The 20463-nt window shown below is 44.0% G+C and overlaps 1 protein-coding gene across 2 annotated transcripts in view; it reads left to right on the forward strand.

The window, feature by feature from the left end:
• The window catches only part of dscamb (Down syndrome cell adhesion molecule b), a 126987-nt gene that overhangs the window by 69172 nt on the left and 37352 nt on the right, over positions 1-20463 (forward strand). For both annotated transcript variants that reach the window (XM_036961246.1, XM_036961247.1), the window contains exons 4-8: positions 13907-14053; positions 14249-14527; positions 14748-15023; positions 17327-17623; positions 18792-19064. In XM_036961246.1, the coding sequence (XP_036817141.1) occupies positions 13907-14053; positions 14249-14527; positions 14748-15023; positions 17327-17623; positions 18792-19064 (1272 nt within the window). The remainder of the gene's footprint in view (positions 1-13906; positions 14054-14248; positions 14528-14747; positions 15024-17326; positions 17624-18791; positions 19065-20463) is intronic.

The raw sequence follows: 20463 nt of genomic DNA on the forward strand, positions 1-20463 counted from the left end.
AACTATGTTCTTTCTGGGATACGTCATCGCTTCAGGGAACATTCAGATGGATCCTGACAAGGTGAGAGTGGTGGTGGATGCCAACCGGTTTATTGGGGGCTACAGCACCCTGGCCTCCCCCCTATCTGCACTCACCTCTCCCAAGGTTCTGTGTATGTGGTCCCCAGCTGCTGACTGGGCATTTCTGGATATGAAGCACCATTTCACCACAGCCCCCATCCTAATCCATCCGGACTCGCCCTGTCAGTTCATGGTGGTGGTTGATGCCTTGGATATTGGAGTGGGGGCCGTCCTGTCCCAGCGCTATGTCCAGGACCAAAAGCTGCATCCCTGCGCTTTCCTTTCCCATAATCTCAATTCTGCTGAGAGGAACTATGAAGTGGAAAATTGGGAACTTGGAACATCCATTCTTAGTGTGGACCGGCCATAAGATTTGGAATATCTCCGCACCGCCAAGCGCCTCAACTCAAGGCAGGCTCGTTGGGCTCTGTTATTCACTCGATTCAATTTTACCATTGCCTATTGCCCTGGGTCCAAGAATGTGAAGCCTGACGCTCTCTCCCGCCTGTATAGTTCCGCTACTACACCCTCTGACCCTGAGACCATCCTCCTTACCTCCTGTCTAGCAGCTACACTAGTATGGGGTATTGAGAGCTGGGTCCGCAAGGAGCAGCATTCCCAGCCGGACCCCGGAGTGAGGGGCGCGGGGGGGGTCCGGCCTACCGGATGTTCGTCCCAGATTCGGTCTGGGTCCCGGTCCTGGGATGGACCCTGGCTTTCATCCGCCAATGTTTTTGGTGGACCACCATGGTTCCAGGTGTCTCCACATTCGTTGCTGCCTGCACTGTGTGTGCACAGAGAAAAACTTTGTGGCAAGCTACAGCTGGTCTCCTTCAACCACTCCCTGTTCCTCATTTCCCCTGAAATTTGTCACTGGTCTCCCTCCGTCAGATGGCAACACCACCATATTTACTGTGGTGGATAGGTTTTCCAAAGGTGCACATTTTATTCCCCTTCCCAAGTTTCCTCAGCCAAGGAGACAACCCAGCTTATGGTGCAGCACGTCTTCCGGATCCATGGACATCCGGACAACATGGTCTCCGATCGGGGTCCTCAGTTCTCGTCCAGGTTCTGGAAGGCATTTTGCACCCTCATTCGGTCATCGGCCAGCCTGTCCTCCAGGTTTCATCCCCAGTCCAACAGTCAATTGGAGCAAGCCAATCAGGACCTGGAGACTACTCTTCACTGCTTCTTCTCTGCCAACCCCACCACCTGGAGCCAGCAACTTGTGTGGGTGGAGTACCCCCGCAACTCCCTTCCCTGCTCAGCCACTGGACTATCGCCCTCCAAATGTTCCTTGGGTTACCAGCCCCCGCCCTTCCCAGAGCAAGAGGTCAGCATACCCTCAGTCCAGATGTTCGTCCACCGCTGTCGGCGTACATGGAAGAGAGTCCTGTCTGCTCTTCTTAAGACCATCTCCAGGTATCAGAAACAGGTGGATTGCCACCGGACCCCGGCTCCCCGCTATCGGCCCGGGCAGAGGGTATGGCTGTCCACCCGTTTTATTGGTCCATTCACCATCTCTAGTCTTTAGCCTTTCTGCTGTTCGTCTTCTGTTGCCCCGTACCCTCTGTATACATCCCACTTTCCATGTGTCTAGGATTAAACCTTTGTCTCCTGTTTCCAGGCCCACCCCTAATCCTGTCTCATCGAAGGCCATCCGGCATACACGGTGAAGCGCCTCCTGAACTTTCCCCCTCGGGGCAGGGGATTCCAGTACCTGGTTGACTGGGAGGGTTATGGCCCGGAGGAGAGGTGCTGGGTCCCTCTAGGAACATCCTGGACCCAGCCCTCATCAATGAGTTCCGCCACCGACACCCCGGTCAACCAGGTATGTGCCCAGATAGGATTCCAGGAGTTTGGGTACTGTCACATCCTGATCTGTTTCACCTGTCTTGTGCTTGTCTCCACCCCCCACCAGGTGTCTCCTATTTTTCCCCATTATCCTCTGTGTATTAATACCTGCATTTTCTGTTTGTCTGTTGCCAGTTCGTCTTGTCTCGTCAAGTCGTCCCAGTGTGTTTTCTGTGTGTTACCTTCTCTCTAGTTCTTGTTTTCTAGTCTTTCCAGTTCCGACCTTCCTGTCTGTCCTGACCCTGAGCCTGGCTGCCAATCTGTCCCTTTTTTACTCTGCCTTGGACTACAAACCTCTGCCTGCCCTCGACCTGCCCTTTTGTTATAAAAAATATTTTGACAACTGAACCATCCTCCTCCTGTGTGCATCTGGGTCATATCCAGAGTCGTGATACTCAGACCTTGAGAAACATGATTCTCTGGTCTGATGAAACCAAGATTTAACTCTTTGGCCTAAGTGCCAAGTGTCACATCTGGAGGAAACCTGGCACCATCCCTATGGTGAAGCATGATGGTGGCAGCATCTTGATGTGGGGATGTTTTTCAGCGGCAGGGACTGGGAGACTAGTCAGGATCTAGGGAAAGATGAACGGAGCAAAGTACAGAGAGATCCTTAACGAAAACTGCTCCAGAGCACTCAGGACCTCAGACTGGGGTGAAGGTTCACCTTCCAACAGGACAACGACACTAAGCACACAGCCAAGAAAACACAGGAGTTGCTTCGGGACAAGTGGCCCAGCCAGAGTGGCCCAGCAAGAGCCCGGACTTGAACCGATCTAACATCTCGGGAGAAACCTGAAAATAGCTGTGCAGCAACGCTTCCCATCCATCCCGACAGGGCTTGAGAGGAGCTGCAAAGATGAATGGGAGAAACGCCCCAAATGCCAAGCTTGTAGTGTCATACCCAAGAAGACTCGAGGCTGTAATCGCTGCCAAAGGTGCTTCAGCAAAGTACTGAGTAAAGGGTCTGAATACTTATGTAAATGTGATATTTCAGATTATTTCTAATAAATTTGCCCAAATTTCTAATAACCTGTGGTTGCTTTGTCAGAAATGGCTATTGTGTGTATTAATCAGGAAAAAAATATATTTAATCCATTTTAGAATAAGGCTGTAGCATAACGAAATGTGGAGAAAGTCAATGGGTCTGAATACTTTCCAAATGCACTGTATATACACTTTCACACTCTTCACATACGCTGCTACTACTGTGTTTATTATATATCTTGATTACCTAGTCACTTTTACCCTGACCTACATGCACATTGACTCGGTACCAGTACTCCTTGTATATAGCCTCGCTAATTTATTGTGTTACCATTTCCTCTTTTATTTATTTTTGCTATTTTTTCTTACTTTCTAACTGCATTGTTGGGAAAGAGCTTGTAAGTTAGCATATCACAATAAAGTCTACACCTGTTGTATTCGGCGCATGTGACAAATAAGATTTGATTCAGTGATCTGACAAACCATGCATAATTTATGAAATGCATTGTCAATACTTTGATGGTTTTTTTCCCCTCTGTGCTGTAATCGATTGACAGATTTATTACCACTATTTCATGTTGTTTCATGTGGGCTTCGTGCATTGTTTATTGCAAACTATTTCCAAAGCCGATACTAGCCAGGCCAGTGTATAGCAGTGATTGCACCCCCCAGTGTTGAAGTACGGCAGCTCAAGGCAGCATACAGAAGCTCTCAATCATGACAGGGGACTGACTGACTGCCTGATACACAGCGCCCTGAGGAATAATGGTTATTTTGCATGTGTGTGTGTATGTGTGCATGCATGTGTTTACTGCAGAGTACAGTATTTGACTCCATTTTTGTGTAAAGTACTTCAGTAAAAATACTTTAAAGTACTACTTAAGTAGTTTTTTCGGGGTATCTGTACTTTACTTTTATTTTTTTTTTACAACTTTTACTTTTACTTCACTACATTCCTAAAGAAAATAATCTACATTTTACTCTATACATTTTCCCTGGCACCCAAAAGTATTTGTTACATTTTGAATGCTTAGCAGGACATGAAAATGGTCCAATTCATGCACTTATCAAGAGAACATCCCTGGTCATCCCTTCTGCCTTTGATCTGGCAGACTCACTAAACACGCATGCTTCATTTGTAAATTATGATTGAGTGTTGGAGTGTGCCCTGGCTATCCATAAATAAATAAAAACTAAGAAATGGTGCCATCTGGTTTGCTTAATATGAGGAATTTGAAATGATTTATACTTTTACTTGTACTTTTGATATTTTAGCAATTACATTTCCTTTTGATAGTTAAGTGTATTTTACTCAAGCAGTATTTTACTGGATGACTTTCTCTTTTACTTGAGTCATTTTCTATTAAGCTATCTTTACTTTTACTCAAGTATGACAATTGGGTACTTTTTCTACCACTGATTATTTTTGGGGGATGGGGTGCTTGCTGGAAGTGAGGGAGAGAACAGTTTCCCTGACAACGTCAGTAGTTGTCAACACCTCCGTCTTAATAGTGACAAATGGTACTTATTACATCAGCGTTAATTTCCCCCCATCTCCTTCAGATGAAGATACTTAGCCTGCACTGATCAAATTGTGTCAGCATAATTACTGAGAACAGACCCTATTAAAAGCCAGGGCTTCAGATTCAGTGTCGAGCCTCATGGTTAGGCCTATCATTCAGCTGCATCTCTGGGAGGCTGATGTACACAACCCGTATACTAATGTCCTTAAGTCCAGAACTCTACTCACTCAGGCAGAAATACTGTAGAAGAACAGGCAGGGGGTAATAGACATAGGGCTCAATTCAATGGAACTGCACTGCAGTATTTACAGTAGATAGGAGCTTTTTCCCATGGTCAAATAAATTCACATGATGGTTTTGGGTGCTGATAAAAAACTACTTATCTTACCAAGTAGACTCCCTTCACAGGGGCTTCCAGTTGTGTGTGGGGGCAGTAATTTGTTTACAAAGACACTGCATTGTAAGGTAGTGTGAATGCTTATCACTATGAAATTATTAACGGGGCACCAGTCCCTTCTTGGACAAAATTGGTATTCTGTGGCTTGACTTATGAGTTATTTACAATAACTTTGTAAGACTAACATTTGAATAATAGCAATACATTGATTTAATCTGAAGGTATGAATTCTTTAAGAATATATTGTAGTTATTTTCCAGAATAAAAGACAAACACAAGTTTTTTATATAATCAACATTTAATAACGTTAATCAAAACATTTACCAAAATAATGAGGGATCATAAAAAGGTAGGAAATAGAATGAAAGACAAGAAAGAGACCAAGATATCTGAATATTAAAGATGTGATACTGTCTGTGAACAGTCTGTTGTCCCTGGCTCTAGTTAGGCCACATGGAGGTGAACAAAGGCAAGATGGCAGTGTGTCCTCCTTTGGCCTTAGTTGAGGGGTTTCTTTGTGGTGGTTTATTGCTCCTTTCCTCTGAGTTTGGAAGGCCCCTCATGTGCTGCTCCTCTGGGTTGTGTCCCAGGTTACCCAACATGTACTTTTTCCTTGACTTATCAGTTCACTTATTCTTGCCATTAAAGGTGAAGGTCCAGGCCCTGTTGTCAGCCTACTGGCCTACTGTCCAGGCCCTGTTGTCAGCCTACTGGCCTACTGTCCATGCCCTGTTGTCAGCCTACTGGCCTACTGTCCAGGCCCTGTTGTCAGCCTACTGGCCTACTGTCCAGGCCTTGTTGTCAGCCTACTGGCCTACTGTCCAGGCCCTGTTGTCAGCCTACTGGCCTACTGTCCATGCCCTGTTGTCAGCCTACTGGCCTACTGTCCAGGCCCTGTTGTCAGCCTACTGGCCTACTGTCCATGCCCTGTTGTCAGCCTACTGACCTACTGTCCAGGCCCTGTTGTCAGCCTACTGGCCTACTGTCCAGGCCCTGTTGTCAGCCTACTGGCCTACTGGCCAGGCCCTGTTGTCAGCCTACTGGCCTACTGTCCAGGCCCTGTTGTCAGCCTACTGACAAATGTCAGCAGTTTGACGTTCTACAATGGGTGGTCCCTAAAACACAGTGTGCTGAAAGATCGACAGACGAATGGTAGATGCACATTTAAGTACTACTTAAGTAGTACTTTAAAGTATTTTTACTGAAGTAGGCTTTTTACTTTCAGTAGGCTGACAACAGGGCCTGGACCTTGGAGGTTCTTCTCCCTCCTCGATAGAAGTCCAGTTTGAGACGTCCAACTTGAGACGTCCAGCAGGATAAGAGGCTAAAAGAGTGAGGGGGAGACGTCACAGCCCTTTTGTAGTCCTGTGAGGTCACATGGTATCACACCTAGGTGTGAAGGCCCACTTTATGACCCTTTGTCTTGGATAGAGAGAGAGAGCGCTTGGAGGAACTCAGTAGTCCATAACAGTTCAGCATTATAGACAGTAAAATAATGTTCAACATTGTTCAACATATGACATTAAAACAGCACAACGCTACATCATGAACATTTCTATAGCAGGTTCAATTTATTTCCAGCCTCACTTTTGTTTTTCGAAATAGAGGCCAAAACAAACCCTAAAATGATTCACTTTTAATTTCATTAAAGTTTCATTTAAAGCTTAAACCTAGCTTTAAAATAACCTCAATTACCATAAGCAATTTCATCAGCTTTATATATGTGGATTTGGTATTGCCAGTAGCTCAGTGGAGAATACTGTTGTTTCTCTCTGGTTGGGGACTGCATGGAGAGAGAATGAAATTCACAAATTAGTGTCGTCTGATGGGATGGAAATGTGTTAATTGCTGTTTTTAAGCTGCTGCAATAATAAGGTTATGATGGCAGACTGCTCATGGCACATTATTTAGCCCAGAGCCCATATAAACCCACAGAACTGTTAGTTGGTGAAAATAGAGTGCTAAATGTAATTACTCATTTTACAATCCGTGGATATTCTACATCGTCAAATATACATTTAGTGCCAGTGGAAGTGTTTAAAGCTGTGGTGTTAGTTATCTGGTTTAATGTGAAACGTACAGGGTTTCCTGTGGCATTGGCTGTCCTCTCTCTTGTAGCCTACGCAGAATGTTGCTCTCCGATACAAAGACATTTCAGACAAGAGGTAATCATTTGACAGAGAGAAGTGTGAATGTTGTTGTCTCTGGCTGGAGCAAACACCAGCCTTTGTCCTCCCAGTTTATTGGTTTTGCTTGCAGTGTGCTGTCTGTTTGTGCTGAAGCTAACATTAGCCAGCCCACCAGGCATCTCTCAGGGATAACTGACTGCCATGAAGAAGATTACAACCACATACAAAAATCACACCTCACAGCTAAAATCCCACCATGCTCAGTCCAACAGTTTTCTCACTGTTGGCTAGAGGTGCTGATACAAGGAGCCAGCTGTAGTAGAGTACATCTAAGGGTGGCTAGCCTGTCTCTCTCTCTCTGCACTGTACTGACCTTGGCTTCTGGTTGCGTGGAAGCAGCACGGAGCCTCTGTTGTTGTCAGAGCAGAGGGAAGAAAGAAATAAAAGAGAACTCTGAGTACCTTTCATCAGGCCAGGAGTCAGAGAGAAAGAATAGCACTCCCTCATTATGCAGTATCGTGTGGAGATGAGAGCGGTTGGGTGGTTGGTGCGTGGTCGCGGAATGGCACGTAGGGAGAACACCTCCACAATGGCACCAGGTATGCAGAGAGCACATGGAGGGAAGGTGGATTAATTATTCATGCAAGTACAATACAGTATCTCCCTGCCTGCCTGCTGTCTCTGTGCCCAGCCAGGCTCAAACTAAAGGCTCACACACACATATCACTGAATGTGCATCTACCATTCGTCTGCCGATCTTTCAGCACATTGTGTTTTAGGGACCACCCACTGTAGAACGTCAAACTGCCTACATTTTTCCATGCGATTCTACATGTAAAATCAGTACACACTTGGTTCACAAATTACATTGAGGTGCTAAGTACTCTCAGCCAGCAAACGCTATTGGTCTGTCTGAGCCCTAAGGCTGTGTGTTTATAGGATCCACAGTACTGAACAACTCAGGTCCCTGAGGTTTTGCAGGCTGGAGCTCTGTTGATGTTTTTGAAGAAGCTAGTACAGTCCAATAATCTCCTGTATAGGCCTTGTATTACTAATAAGGGTTGAAGGCTCATTGATATCACAACTTGAAGAAGGAGTTTGAAATACTAACAAGCTGCATTTGAACTTTTGTTCAGTTCAGTCAGTTATCGATGTGTAAAGCTAATTCAAGCTAATTCAGGACAACCATTGATGGTTGTGTTTAGGTACTGTACAGGTCATTCTATACTCTACTACACTGTTCATATGTGTTAGTGGCTACCATCATTTTTTTATACGCTCCTTCACAATCCAAACTAGCATTTTAATTGCCGCCTGTCTCTCATCGTGTAGTGAGCAAGGCTGGGAGGTCAACCTCTTCAAGAGTCCACTGGGATATGTGCCAATAGTGCTCACTGAAATGTTTTTTTATCGTTATATAATCTAGCCATAATTGGTACTAGCATATCAGACCTACTGTATAGCATATGCTTTTGTTTGCTATTTTAAGAGGTTTTCTTCTGTAAAATACTGTACATTCATTCTATATGCTATTTCAGATAAAGTCCTATCCTTCAAATATAGTCCTGAATCACAGGTTCAAACCAGAACTTTGATCAAAATTAAGAGAGTAGAAAACAACTCTGCATGATTTATTCAAATGACATATTTCACATGTAAGATTTGTGTTTAAATATGTATAGTTCATCTCATGACAGCTGGGCATTTTTTGCATGGATTGATTCAACCCACCTGAATGATTTATGATGAATAAAAAGGCATCTTTAATTTACTGAGGAGAGGTAAATAACACCAGTCACTCATTGCAAAATGGAGGACGCTTTCTTTACAGGCCAATCACAACAAGCCATCAAATAATTCCTCTAAAATCACTTCTTGATTTTACAGATCTTTGATCTTTGAGAGGATTAGGGTTGAGTGACGGATCAAAGGAGTTACTATGTGTCCTTAAGTGGTGTTTTGATGTAGCACAAAGGAGAAGAGGGGAGATGGTGACACGCTTCGTCACCCTTCCACACACATTCATTATTAACGCTCCACAGTGCGCTGAGTCCCTACCCTACACGTGGGTCGGTGTGGTGTGGCTGGGCCAGCTGTCTAGCGGGCTGGGCTCTGTGTACTGGAAGAGATAGGATTATTATATATACAGTATGGCTTGCAAACCCCTCTAACCTCAAATAATAGGAGTCAGGACACATGTACATGTACAGTATGTACATGTAGCTGAATAGGGAGAGAGGACAGAAAGAGGACAGACAGGACAGAGAGAGGACAGAAAGAAGTGGGAAGGATGTTAAAATGGGATGAGGGACTGAGTGATGGATGAAGGAGAGGAAGGTCCAGAGAGAGGGCAGAGTATGTTTTATATTATCCAGGGTGTGAGGACTGGGCTGTTGGTGAATGTAGCCAATGTACACTATGACAGCCATGATGGAGCCATGTTGTCAGCCAGCCGGGTGTCCATGCATCCACCCTACTGCGCTATTGGCTGAGGAGGAGCTCCCTGACTCCCTGTCCTTGCATGGTGAGGTCAGCAGCCCAGTGACCTGACCTCAATTATACCAGATTAGAGATCAGATCCCCGGCACGCTGACCTCGGAGCAGCCACCAATTAAACTCTGAACATGCCCTCAGAAAAGAACATCCTGTCCAGGAGGACAAGGAGATAGTGTGGAGGAGCAGGCGGAGCCAAGATCCCTGTCACTACAATGTCCACACCTATTTCCCATACATTTTTCCCATTGAGGTTTTCGACAATGCTTTTGGGCATTGTAGCGTTTTGTACTGCTATTTCCATGTCTTTGACTACAGATCTGTATTTGTGTCTTAGCATATTGCTTTAGTCTCCCTATCACACATTAGCTGTTGGAGAAGTTGAATACACAGCTGTGTGTAGATTCACTCTACCAAAAAGATTAGAGCTAACCCACTGGGCACACACTGGTTGAATCAACGTTGTTTCCATGTCATTTAAATGAAATTACATTGATCCAATGTGGAATAGATGTAGAATTGATTTCTGTGCCCATTGGGAAGCCACATGGCCAAAATAATCCTATCCGTCATCTCTCTATGGAACTGGGAAACACAGTCTAAGTCACCAGAGGAGCCAGAACCCCCTTCCCTTAAAAAAGAGGATGCACATTCTCAAGTCGTGTCTTATTTAGCATTCTAAGTATGCAAGTCTTATTTAGCATTCTAAGTATGCAAGTCTTATTTAGCATTCTAAGTATGCAAGTCTTATTTAGCATTCTAAGTATGCAAGTCTTATTTAGCATTCTAAGTATGCAAGTCTTATTTAGCATTCTTAGTATGCGAGTCTTATTTAGCATTCTTAGTATGCAAGTCTTATTTAGCATTCTTAGTATGCAAGTCTTATTTAGCATTCTTAGTATGCAAGTCTTATTTAGCATTCTTAGTATGCAAGTCTTATTTAGCATTCTAAGTATGCAAGTCTTATTTAGCATTCTTGGTATGCGAGTCTTATTTAGCATTCTTAGTATGCAAGTCTTATTTAGCATTCTTAGTATGCAAGTCTTATTTAGCATTCTTAGTATGCAAGTCTTATTTAGCATTCTTAGTATGCAAGTCTTATTTAGCATTCTTAGTATGCAAGTCTTATTTAGCATTCTAAGTATGCAAGTCTTATTTAGCATTCTTAGTATGCGAGTCTTATTTAGCATTCTTAGTATGCAAGTCTTATTTAGCATTCTTAGTATGCAAGTCTTATTTAGCATTCTTAGTATGCAAGTCTTATTTAGCATTCTTAGTATGCAAGTCTTATTTAGCATTCTTAGTATGCAAGTCTTATTTAGCATTCTTAGTATGCAAGTCTTATTTAGCATTCTTAGTATGTGAGTCTTATTTAGCAGCTTAGTATGCAAGTCTTATTTAGCATTCTTAGTATGCGAGTCTTATTTAGCAGCTTAGTATGTGAGTCTTATTTCGCATTCTTAGTATGCAAGTCTTATTTAGCATTCTTAGTATGCGAGTCGGGAGAAATTCGATTTAGTCCCGGGAAAAGTGAGGGTGATTAGATTAAGTGTGTTTCTAGAGAACGAAGGGAGAGCTAGCTCCTTCAGATCAGCAGGGCTGGGAAGGGAATGTGTGGAGCTGGGCTGAGCTGGGCTGGACAGGGCTGGGAAGGGCAGGGTTGGGCATGGCAGGGCTGGGCTGGACAGGGCTGGGAAGGGCATTGTTGGGCAGGGCTGGGCTGGACAGGGCTGGGAAGGGTAGGGTTGGGCACGGCAGGGCTGGGCTGGACAGGGCTGGGAAGGGCAGGGTTGGGCACGGCAGGGCTGGGCTGGGAAGACCAGGGCAGGGCAGCACTCCTGGCTCTTTTGATGCTCTGCCTTCATCACAAACACCAGGCTGCCTGTTTCAATTATTTCACCTCAGGTTCAGAAGCTTAATCTATACATACAAATATGCTGAGTATATAAAACATTAAGGAAGCCTGCTCTTTCCATGACATAGACTGACCAGGTGAATCCAGGTGAAAGCTATGACCCCTTACTGATGTCAAATCCACTTCAATCAGTGCAGATGAAGGAGAGGAGACCAGTTAAATAAGGATTTTCAAACCTTGAGACAATTGAGACATGGATTGTGTATGTATGCCATTCAAGACAAAATATTTAAGTGCCTTTGAAGGGGGTATGGTTGTAGGTGCCAGGAGCACCGGTTTGTGTCAAGAACTGCAACGCTGCGTTTTTTTACGCAGCATTAACAGTTTCCTGTGTGCATCAAGAATGGTCCACCACTCAAAGGACATCCAGCCAACTTGACACAACTGTGGGAAGCATTGGTGTCAACATGGGCCAGCATCCCTGTGGAAAGCTTTTGACACCTTGTAGAGTCCATGCCCCAACTAGTTGAGACTGTTCTGAGGGCAAAAACTCAATATTAGGAAGGTGGTCCTAATGTTTGGTATACTCTGTGTATACTCAGTGTATAACAGTACTGTATGTCTGGAGGATCTGATACAGGCTAACATTGATAGGGACAGAGTATTGAGTACTGAGATAGGAGAGAGAAAGACTAATAGAAAGGAGAGCGAGATAGGAGAGAGAAAGACTAATAGAAAGGAGAGCGAGATAGGAGAGAGAAAGACTAATAGAAAGGAGAGCGAGATAGGAGAGAGAAAGACTAATAGAAAGGAGAGCGAGATAGGAGAGAGAAAGACTACTAGAAAGGAGAGCGAGATAGGAGAGAGAAAGACTACTAGAAAGGAGAGCGAGATAGGAGAGAGAAAGACTAATAGAAAGGAGAGCGAGATAGGAGAGAGAAAGACAATAGATTTTCTTTCATTTTGATTTTCTGCTGCAGACTGCTGAGCCCCTGTCTTCTCTCTAGCATCCCCTCTTCCTGCTCTTCAGTCTGTCATAACACAATAACAGAGGTCTGACAGCTTAAAAGACACTGGAGGAGCATGGAGGTGCTTGGGGAGAAAATTGCTGCAGAACACAGGCTGCTCAGCGGCTAGAGAGAAATACCATTTTGTCTCGCACAAGATGGATTCCACTGTGAGATTGCAGGGTACCAAAGACAGAATCAAAATGGAGAACCTTTAAAAAAGCTTCTTTTTTTTTTTTTACATAATTGCCATTGGCCTATGTTGGTGATATCAAATACTCTGATACAAATCACACCATTTTATATTTTCCCTTTGATTGCACAATGTATTGTGACAATATTGAATATTGAAGTAAATCATACATATCATTTATGAATATCAATATGAAAGAGATATCATTTTGATATATCTGATCTCCTCAACCTTTAAATAAATGCCTGGTAATGATAAGGGCACGCATGCACACACACACACACACACACACACACACACACACACACACACACACACACACACACACACACACACACACACACACACACACACACACACACACACACACACACACACACACACACACACCACCCTCCCTCTACAGATCGCACTGCTGGTTGCCCGTCACACAACTGCATTTAAATCAGGAGCTAGAAACCCCTTCAGGATATCAAATCCATGGACTCTGGTGTCTATCCTAACTAGGTCAACTCTTACAATAGCTGCAGACTCTTCCTCCCTCTCCTTATTTTTACTACCTTTCAATAGTGGATTTTTATTTTTATTTATTTCTATGAACAATAGATAATGAATGAATTATTAAATATGCCAATATTAAATGCAGGTAAAATATTTCTTTATCCGGTCCTTTTGTATTTTTTACCAATTGATACTTGTCATTGATTCTCTGTAGATTTCAGGCCAGAATGGTGCATGACGTTTTACAGTCCATTTTGATCAGGCTTTATCTAAAGACACCTTCCTCGTTGTCAGAGACAAGGCACAGCCCTGCTACTGTAGCTGGTTTTAACTGAAGCTGCCCCTGGCTGGTGTTCCTTGGGGCCTAAATGCTCACTAAGCTGTCTCTGTCTTAGCATGCTCGCCACAGCACAGTGAAGACAATCTCCTGTAAATTGCTTTTTCGATCAGTTTTGACATCAATCTGCTCTCCTGGGGATAACGCATGCATATGATTGCGAGAGGAAGGTATCATTCCTTATGGATGTTGACAACCCCACTCAGTCGGGTTTGATCCCCAGAATTAACATAATATTATTGCACAGACTGAACTGCTAGTGACACCCAAAGAGGATTTGGTTGCTGTAGCAGAGGTTTAGACCAGATAGATTGCTGGAGCTAGGGAGGGCAGAGGCCAAATGTAAAGGTTATCTCAGGTAAAAGGTATTGGTATGATATGTTTAAGGATATGTATAATAGAACTTATCTAGATAATTCAGTACTGTTTGTGAATGCCATGGATTATGCGGGACCGGGTGTCTTTTCCAGCTGGATGGCGTACTACAGTAGCTTCCTATGAGCTGATTGGCTCCTGTAATTTTTTATGTGAATAATCCCTCCTTTCTTTCTCTCTCTTTTTCTCTTCCAGGACCTAGATTTCTCATCACAACCACAGGAGCCTTGTATATTCTGGACGTCCAGAATGAGGATGGATTGTATAACTACCGCTGCACCACACGGCATCGCTACACGGGCGAGACCAGGCAAAGCAACAGCGCCCGGCTTTTTGTGTCAGGTCAGTCTGTGCTGCCCTAAATACCTAAATAACGGTACCCCAGAAACATCTAGATATCTGTACAGTACACCATGTTGCAGTAATACATCAGAAAACTCTGCATCCTCATACACTGCAAAGTCCACAATACAGTGAATGCTATCGTAACACTCTCTATTCTTATCATAACAACTTCTCTCTCTTATCTCTCATAAGATCCCACCAACTCAGAGCCGGGGATTCTGGATGGCTTTGACCGTCGGGAGGTCATGGCGTCCCATCGGGTGGAGCTGCCCTGTAAGGCGTCAGGCCATCCCATGCCCAAGTACCGCTGGCTGAAGGACAACAGCCCCCTGGAGCCCGACACACGTTTCCGCCAGAGTGTCACGGGCCTGCTGATAGAGAGCGCCCAGCCCACCGACTCTGGCACCTACGTGTGTGAAGTGTGGAACAGCTATGGCAACGCTGAGGTGGTGGGCCGGCTTATGGTCAAGCGTGAGTCCAAACACCACATCACACTCACACATCAGGAGCTATCCCAGCCTGGGTGCCACGATGTCTCTGCATTAGCTGCTCTAGCCCTGTCACTTTGTTGATCTATTTCTTTGATAATGTTCTCACAACAAAATAGTTGTGTCACGGTATAAGAATATCATAGGCCACCAGTTTGGTTTGTGGTTTTTGATGTGTGTTCTGTGTTTTCTCTGGTGTCCAGAGCCCCTGAAGGCGGTGGTCAGCCCACGAAAGGTGAAGGGCAGCGTGGGTAGTAAGGTGTCCTTGCATTGCAGTGTCAGTGGCTCTGATGAGTATGAGCTGTCGTGGTATCGTAACGGAGAGATCATCTACCCTGGCAACAACGTGCGGATCACAGGCATCAGCAGGGAGAACCTGATCATGGAGGGCATGGCCAAGAGCGATGGCGGGGCCTACCAATGTTTCGCCAGGAAGAACAAAATGTCTGCTCAGGATTTTGTTCAGGTCATTTTGGAGGGTGAGATACAGTACAGGTTTCTTATAAAGATCAATGCTACTATGGAAGTTATTTGATATATTGGTGTTCTTATAATAAGACAGTAGTTAAAATATACAGCCATGTGTTTTTTTTTTCATGTGTACTGTACTGCTTGGAAGTTGACTATAGCATGGGTGGTTACGGTTTTATGTTGTGTGTATGTTTTGTGTCCATGTACTGTACCAGTCAAACATTTAGTCACACCTACTCTTTCCAGGTTTTGTCTTTAGTTTGACTATTTTCTACATTGTAGAATAATAGTGAAGGCATCAAAACTATGAAATAACACTTATGGAATCATGTAGTAACCAAGAAAAGTGTTAAACAAATCAAAATATATGTTATATTTGAGATTCTTCAAAGTAGCCACCCTTTGCCTTGATGACAGCTTTGCACACTCTTGGCATTCTCTCAACTAGCTTCATGAGGTAGTCACCTGGAATGCATTTCAAATAACAGGTGTGCCTTTTTCATTTGTGGAATTTCCTTCTTAATTCGTTTGAGCCAATCAGTTGTGTTGTGACAAGGTAGGGATGGTATACAGAAGATAGCCCTATTTGGTAAAAGTCCAAGTCCATATTATGGCAAGAACAGTTCAAATAAGCAAAGAGAAATTACACTCTATTACTTTAAGACATGAAGGTCAGTCAATCCGGAAAATTGGATGAAACTGGCTCTCATGAGGACAGCCACAGGAAGGAAGAACCAGAGTTACCTCTGCTGCAGAGGATACGTTCACTAGAGTTACCAGCCTCAGAAATTGCAGCCCAAATAAAAGCTTCACAGAGTTCAACATCTCAACATAAACTGTTCAGAAGAGACTATGTGAATCAGGCCTTCATGGTAGAATTGCTACAAAGAGACCACTACTAAAGGACACCAATAAGAAGAAGAGACTTGCTTGGGTCAAGAAACACAAGCAATAGACATTAGACCGGTGGAAATCTGTCCTTTGGTCTGATGAGTCCAAATTTGAGATTCTTGGTTCCAATGGCCGTGTCTTTGTGAGACACAAAGTAGGTGAACGGATGATCTCCACATGTGTGGTTCCCACCGTGAAGCATGGAGGAGGAGGTGTGATGGTGTGGGGGTGCTTTGCTGGTGACACTGTCTGTGATTTATTTAGAATTCAAGGCACACTTAACCAGCATGGCTACCACAGAATTCTGCAGCGATACGCCATCCTGATCTGGTTTGAGCTTAGTGGGACTATCATTTGTTTTTCAACAGGACAATGACCCAACACATCTCCAGGCTGTGTAAGGGCTATTTGACCAAGAAGGAGAGTGGTGGAGTGCTGCGTCAGATGACCTGGCCTCCACAATCACCCAACCTCAACCAAATTGAGATGGTTTGGGATGAGTTGGACTGCAGACTGAAGGAAAAGCAGCCAACAAGTGCTCAGCATATGTGGGAACTCCTTCAAGACTGTTGGAAAAGCATTCCAGGTGAAGCTGGTTGAGAGAATGCCAAGAGTGTGCAAAGTTGTCATCAAGGCAAAGGGTGGCTACTTTGAAGAATATAAAATATAAAATACATTTGGATTTGTTTAACACTTTTTTGGTTACTACGTGATTCCATATGTGTTATTTCATAGTTTTGATGTCTTCACTATTTTTCTACAATGTAGAAAATAATCAAACTAAAGATAAAACCTGGAAAGAGTAGGTGTGGCTAAATGTTTGACTGGTACAGTCCATGGAAACAAAACATACACACAACATCAAACAAAATAAAGAAAAACCATTGAATGAGTAGGTGTGTCCAAGCTTTTGACTGGTACTGTATGTGTAGTTGCAGCAGCAGTGACTTAGCAGAAAGGGATTTGGGCCCTGGATCGATACAGGGCCAGTGTTGTGCTCCTGCAGAACAGCAACTGTTATTAGGGTTACTACCCCAGTCAGCTTTAAACTGAGCCTGGTTGCTTGGGCAAGTGTCTCGCATGGCCACGGAACTGTATAAGGAGGATATTCATGATCTATAATGATGTAGAACATGCTAGGGTTATCAGAGAGCAACAGCAGGCCACTCTAAAATAGAGCTGTTTTCTATCATTAAGAATTGTTCTTGGTTTTGTGTGGCACATTATTTTCACACTTGTAAGGAATTATTTGAATTGTTTTATGTGAGCGATACCTTACCTGACTAATGTCAGTATAGAATACGTTTACAATGTTCATACAGTACATGATGCAGAGATTTGTCAGGTTTTTCTGTCCAAGCCTCTTGTTGTAGTCATATTAACCATTACCCATGGTCTCCCCGTCTCTCTCCCCTTTCAGACGGCACTCCGAAGATTCTGTCCTCTTTCAGTGAGAAGGTGGTCAACCCCAACGAGCCGGTCTTCTTGGTGTGTAACGTCAAAGGCACTCCCCCTCCCTCCTGCACCTGGAACCTGGACGATGACCCGGTCATCAAGGACAGTCACCACCACCCTGGCCACTACGAGACCCACGAGGGCCACGTGGTCAGCCAGCTGAACATCACCCACACCAAGGAGGTGGACGGAGGGGTGTACCGCTGCACCTGCAGGAACTCGGCCGGGGCGGTCTACCACCAGGCTCGAATAAACGTAAGAGGTGCTTGTCAGATCAGCTCCTCCAAAACAACAAAAACATACACCTTACTCATTTTTGTTTGGTTTCCAAGTTAAATGCCTGTTTCTTTTAGGTTTTTGTTCTATTCTCCCTCCTTTGCTAAGTGCCTACATATTCCTAACCTTTTTATTTGAGCTCACTTTCTTTCTTTCTTTCTTTCTTTCTTCCTTTTATTCCTCAGTTTCAGTTTCAGCTTTGGACTCCATTGTTTAGTTTCTCCTAATTTCCTACATGTTTTTTTTTTTTTATCCCTGTGTGAATTTCTCTTGTCACATTGCCCCTCTTTGTATGATTGTGATACTCCAGCTCTATAGCTTTTTCTATTCTAACACTGCTATTTCTAGTCGCCCATATGTTGTTGGCCTGTTTGCATGTCAGTCCCTCATACTGTCAAAGACAATGCCAGGTCACAACCAATCATGTTTTGTCAGTGTGCGTTTGTGTATGTGTGATCCGTCCATAACATGTCTGTTCTATTGATTGTGTCTCATTTGTTGGACAGGGACGTTCTGCTTGCTATAATACCTCTCTTCCTGTCTTTAATAGTAAACTGATCCTCTACACAGATGCAGAGATGTTGCAGAGATGATTCCCTTCAGCTGATTTACACTGCTGTTCCATGTGTAGATGTTTGAACACATTTGACCAATGTATTTTATTTGTAGGCCTTACTGACAGGCAGGTTTTCAGCCCAGTGTGGTGTATACTGGTAAATGCTGTACTGCATGTTTCTATGCTGGTGGTGTTTTTATCTTAGGACTGTAAAAGGGATTATAGTTCTCTCTCTTTTGTTTCCTTGGTTAGTTTCTTACTTACTTTTTTGTTGTTGAATGTATAGTTTATTTATTCAACGAGACAGTTAGTTTCAAGTGGCTCTTGGATTTGTAATGCAGATAACTCATACAGTGAATATTGTCCACTAAAATGTTCTGTCTTTCAGCTGTCAGCCAACCCTACCTTGTCCTTGTCTAATTTGGTCCTGATTTCACAGCCCTCTCTTCAGAGTCTACCATGAGGTCCTGTGGTAAAAACAAACACATTTGGGTGTGCTGTCAATACATACGGCTTGATGTTGCTGACTGTCATTTCACAATCCTCTCGCCCATAAATGTGTTTATAGAGAGCTCTCTCTCCCTCTCTGTATTTTTAGGGGCTGCCAGCATCCGTCCAATGAAAAACATCACAGCCATCGCAGGGCGGGACGCGTACGTCCACTGTCGCGTCATTGGCTACCCATACTATTCCATCAAGTGGTATAAGAACTCCCACCTGCTCCCCTTTAACCACCGGCAGCGGGCCTTCGAGAACAACGGCACTCTGAAGCTGTCCAACGTGCAGGAGCTGGACCAGGGAGAGTACAACTGCAGGGTATTGGTCAAACCTCATCAAGAGACCAATCAGAGCGTCCATCTCAATGTCAAAGGTAGGAAGAGCCTGCCTCCCTGACAGTACACAAGGTATTTTTTATAATATCCACACTAGCATACCACAATTTGGAAAGTGTAAAGGAAGTCACACTGCTTTCTTAGCGAATACCACTTCCTCTCGATTAAACCCATACCCGGCACGAACTTGGTACCTCTGTCTTGCTAGCACACATGACCACCCTCCTGAAGCATCTTACCAGTCTGCACCACGTGAAAAGCTAGCTTCTCACTGGCGCAAGTGGGGACACTTCAGGCTGAGGAGTAGGTTACACACATCACTATGTGCTACATAAGCATTCTAAGAGGTATGAGAGTGTGGACAGTGGAACATGGCAATGCTGTAGGCAGAGATAGGAAGTGACCTCGCAGGTCATACTCCCATTGGCCAGAGCCATCATAAGCTACAGAAAAAATGCCTGACATTCGCCACTGCTATGACTACGCTTCTTTGGTATGTGAGACTAAACTAGAGTCATTAGTATGACTGCACATACAGTAGTGATTGAGCTTGATTACCAGAGACCCAGAATACGTAATGGGAATGTTAACGAGTGATTCCCCATGCCTCATATCCATGTCATGAATGATGCAGCCACTGCTTAAAACATTTCCAGGAGATGAGGCTGGGGCGGGGCGGGGGAAAGGGGATCCACATGATATAAAGCAACACTTCCCCGCTACAAGTATCTTAGTTCATTTGCTCTGCTCAAGCTTCAAATTCTGAAAGCGGCTGGGGAGATCCCAGGAGTCCATTATCCCTACTTTGTTGTGAATTAAATCAGTGCTCAAGTGCTGCTTATTTCAGTGTTATTTTAACTCATTGATTCTCAAATGCAGCTGACTTGCAAGATGGCTGGAGAGTCCCCTGAGAAGGTGCCACAGTGGACTTACTGAGCAGGATCTCACATCTAGGTCGTTATCTAGTCTAGCATGGGGCCTGATTCTTCATTCATTTGTATAACATGTTGTTTTTTCCCTTCTTGAGGGTTGTTTCTAGACAGACTGATGTGGCATGAGTCACCAAAATACAGAATCACCCCTTCAAGTGTTTATGGAATAGTACACCTGTTCTTGGTACTGTTTGCTCCGACTCAGAGTACAGAATGTTCGGCTAGACTGGAGGAATGACTAAGGTGGAATTAGGTGATGATTCACTCTCAGTCCTTCTGAGTTCAGCGTCTATTCAACGATTTCCAATGACCAAAGGGATTGATAGAATATTGAAGTATGACACACAGGAGATTGTACCGGTATAGTTTGAGTTTGAGTTTGAGTTTATTTTATTTTTACAGGGACAGTGCACATCAATCAGCCAGCTGGCTCATTTTCAACCGCAGTCCCTGGGCAGGTTATTAAAAACAATTACAATATAGACAATAGCAACATAGGACAAGC

The sequence above is a fragment of the Oncorhynchus mykiss genome, chromosome 24, assembly GCF_013265735.2.
Source record: "Oncorhynchus mykiss isolate Arlee chromosome 24, USDA_OmykA_1.1, whole genome shotgun sequence".
Lineage (NCBI taxonomy): Eukaryota > Metazoa > Chordata > Actinopteri > Salmoniformes > Salmonidae > Oncorhynchus > Oncorhynchus mykiss.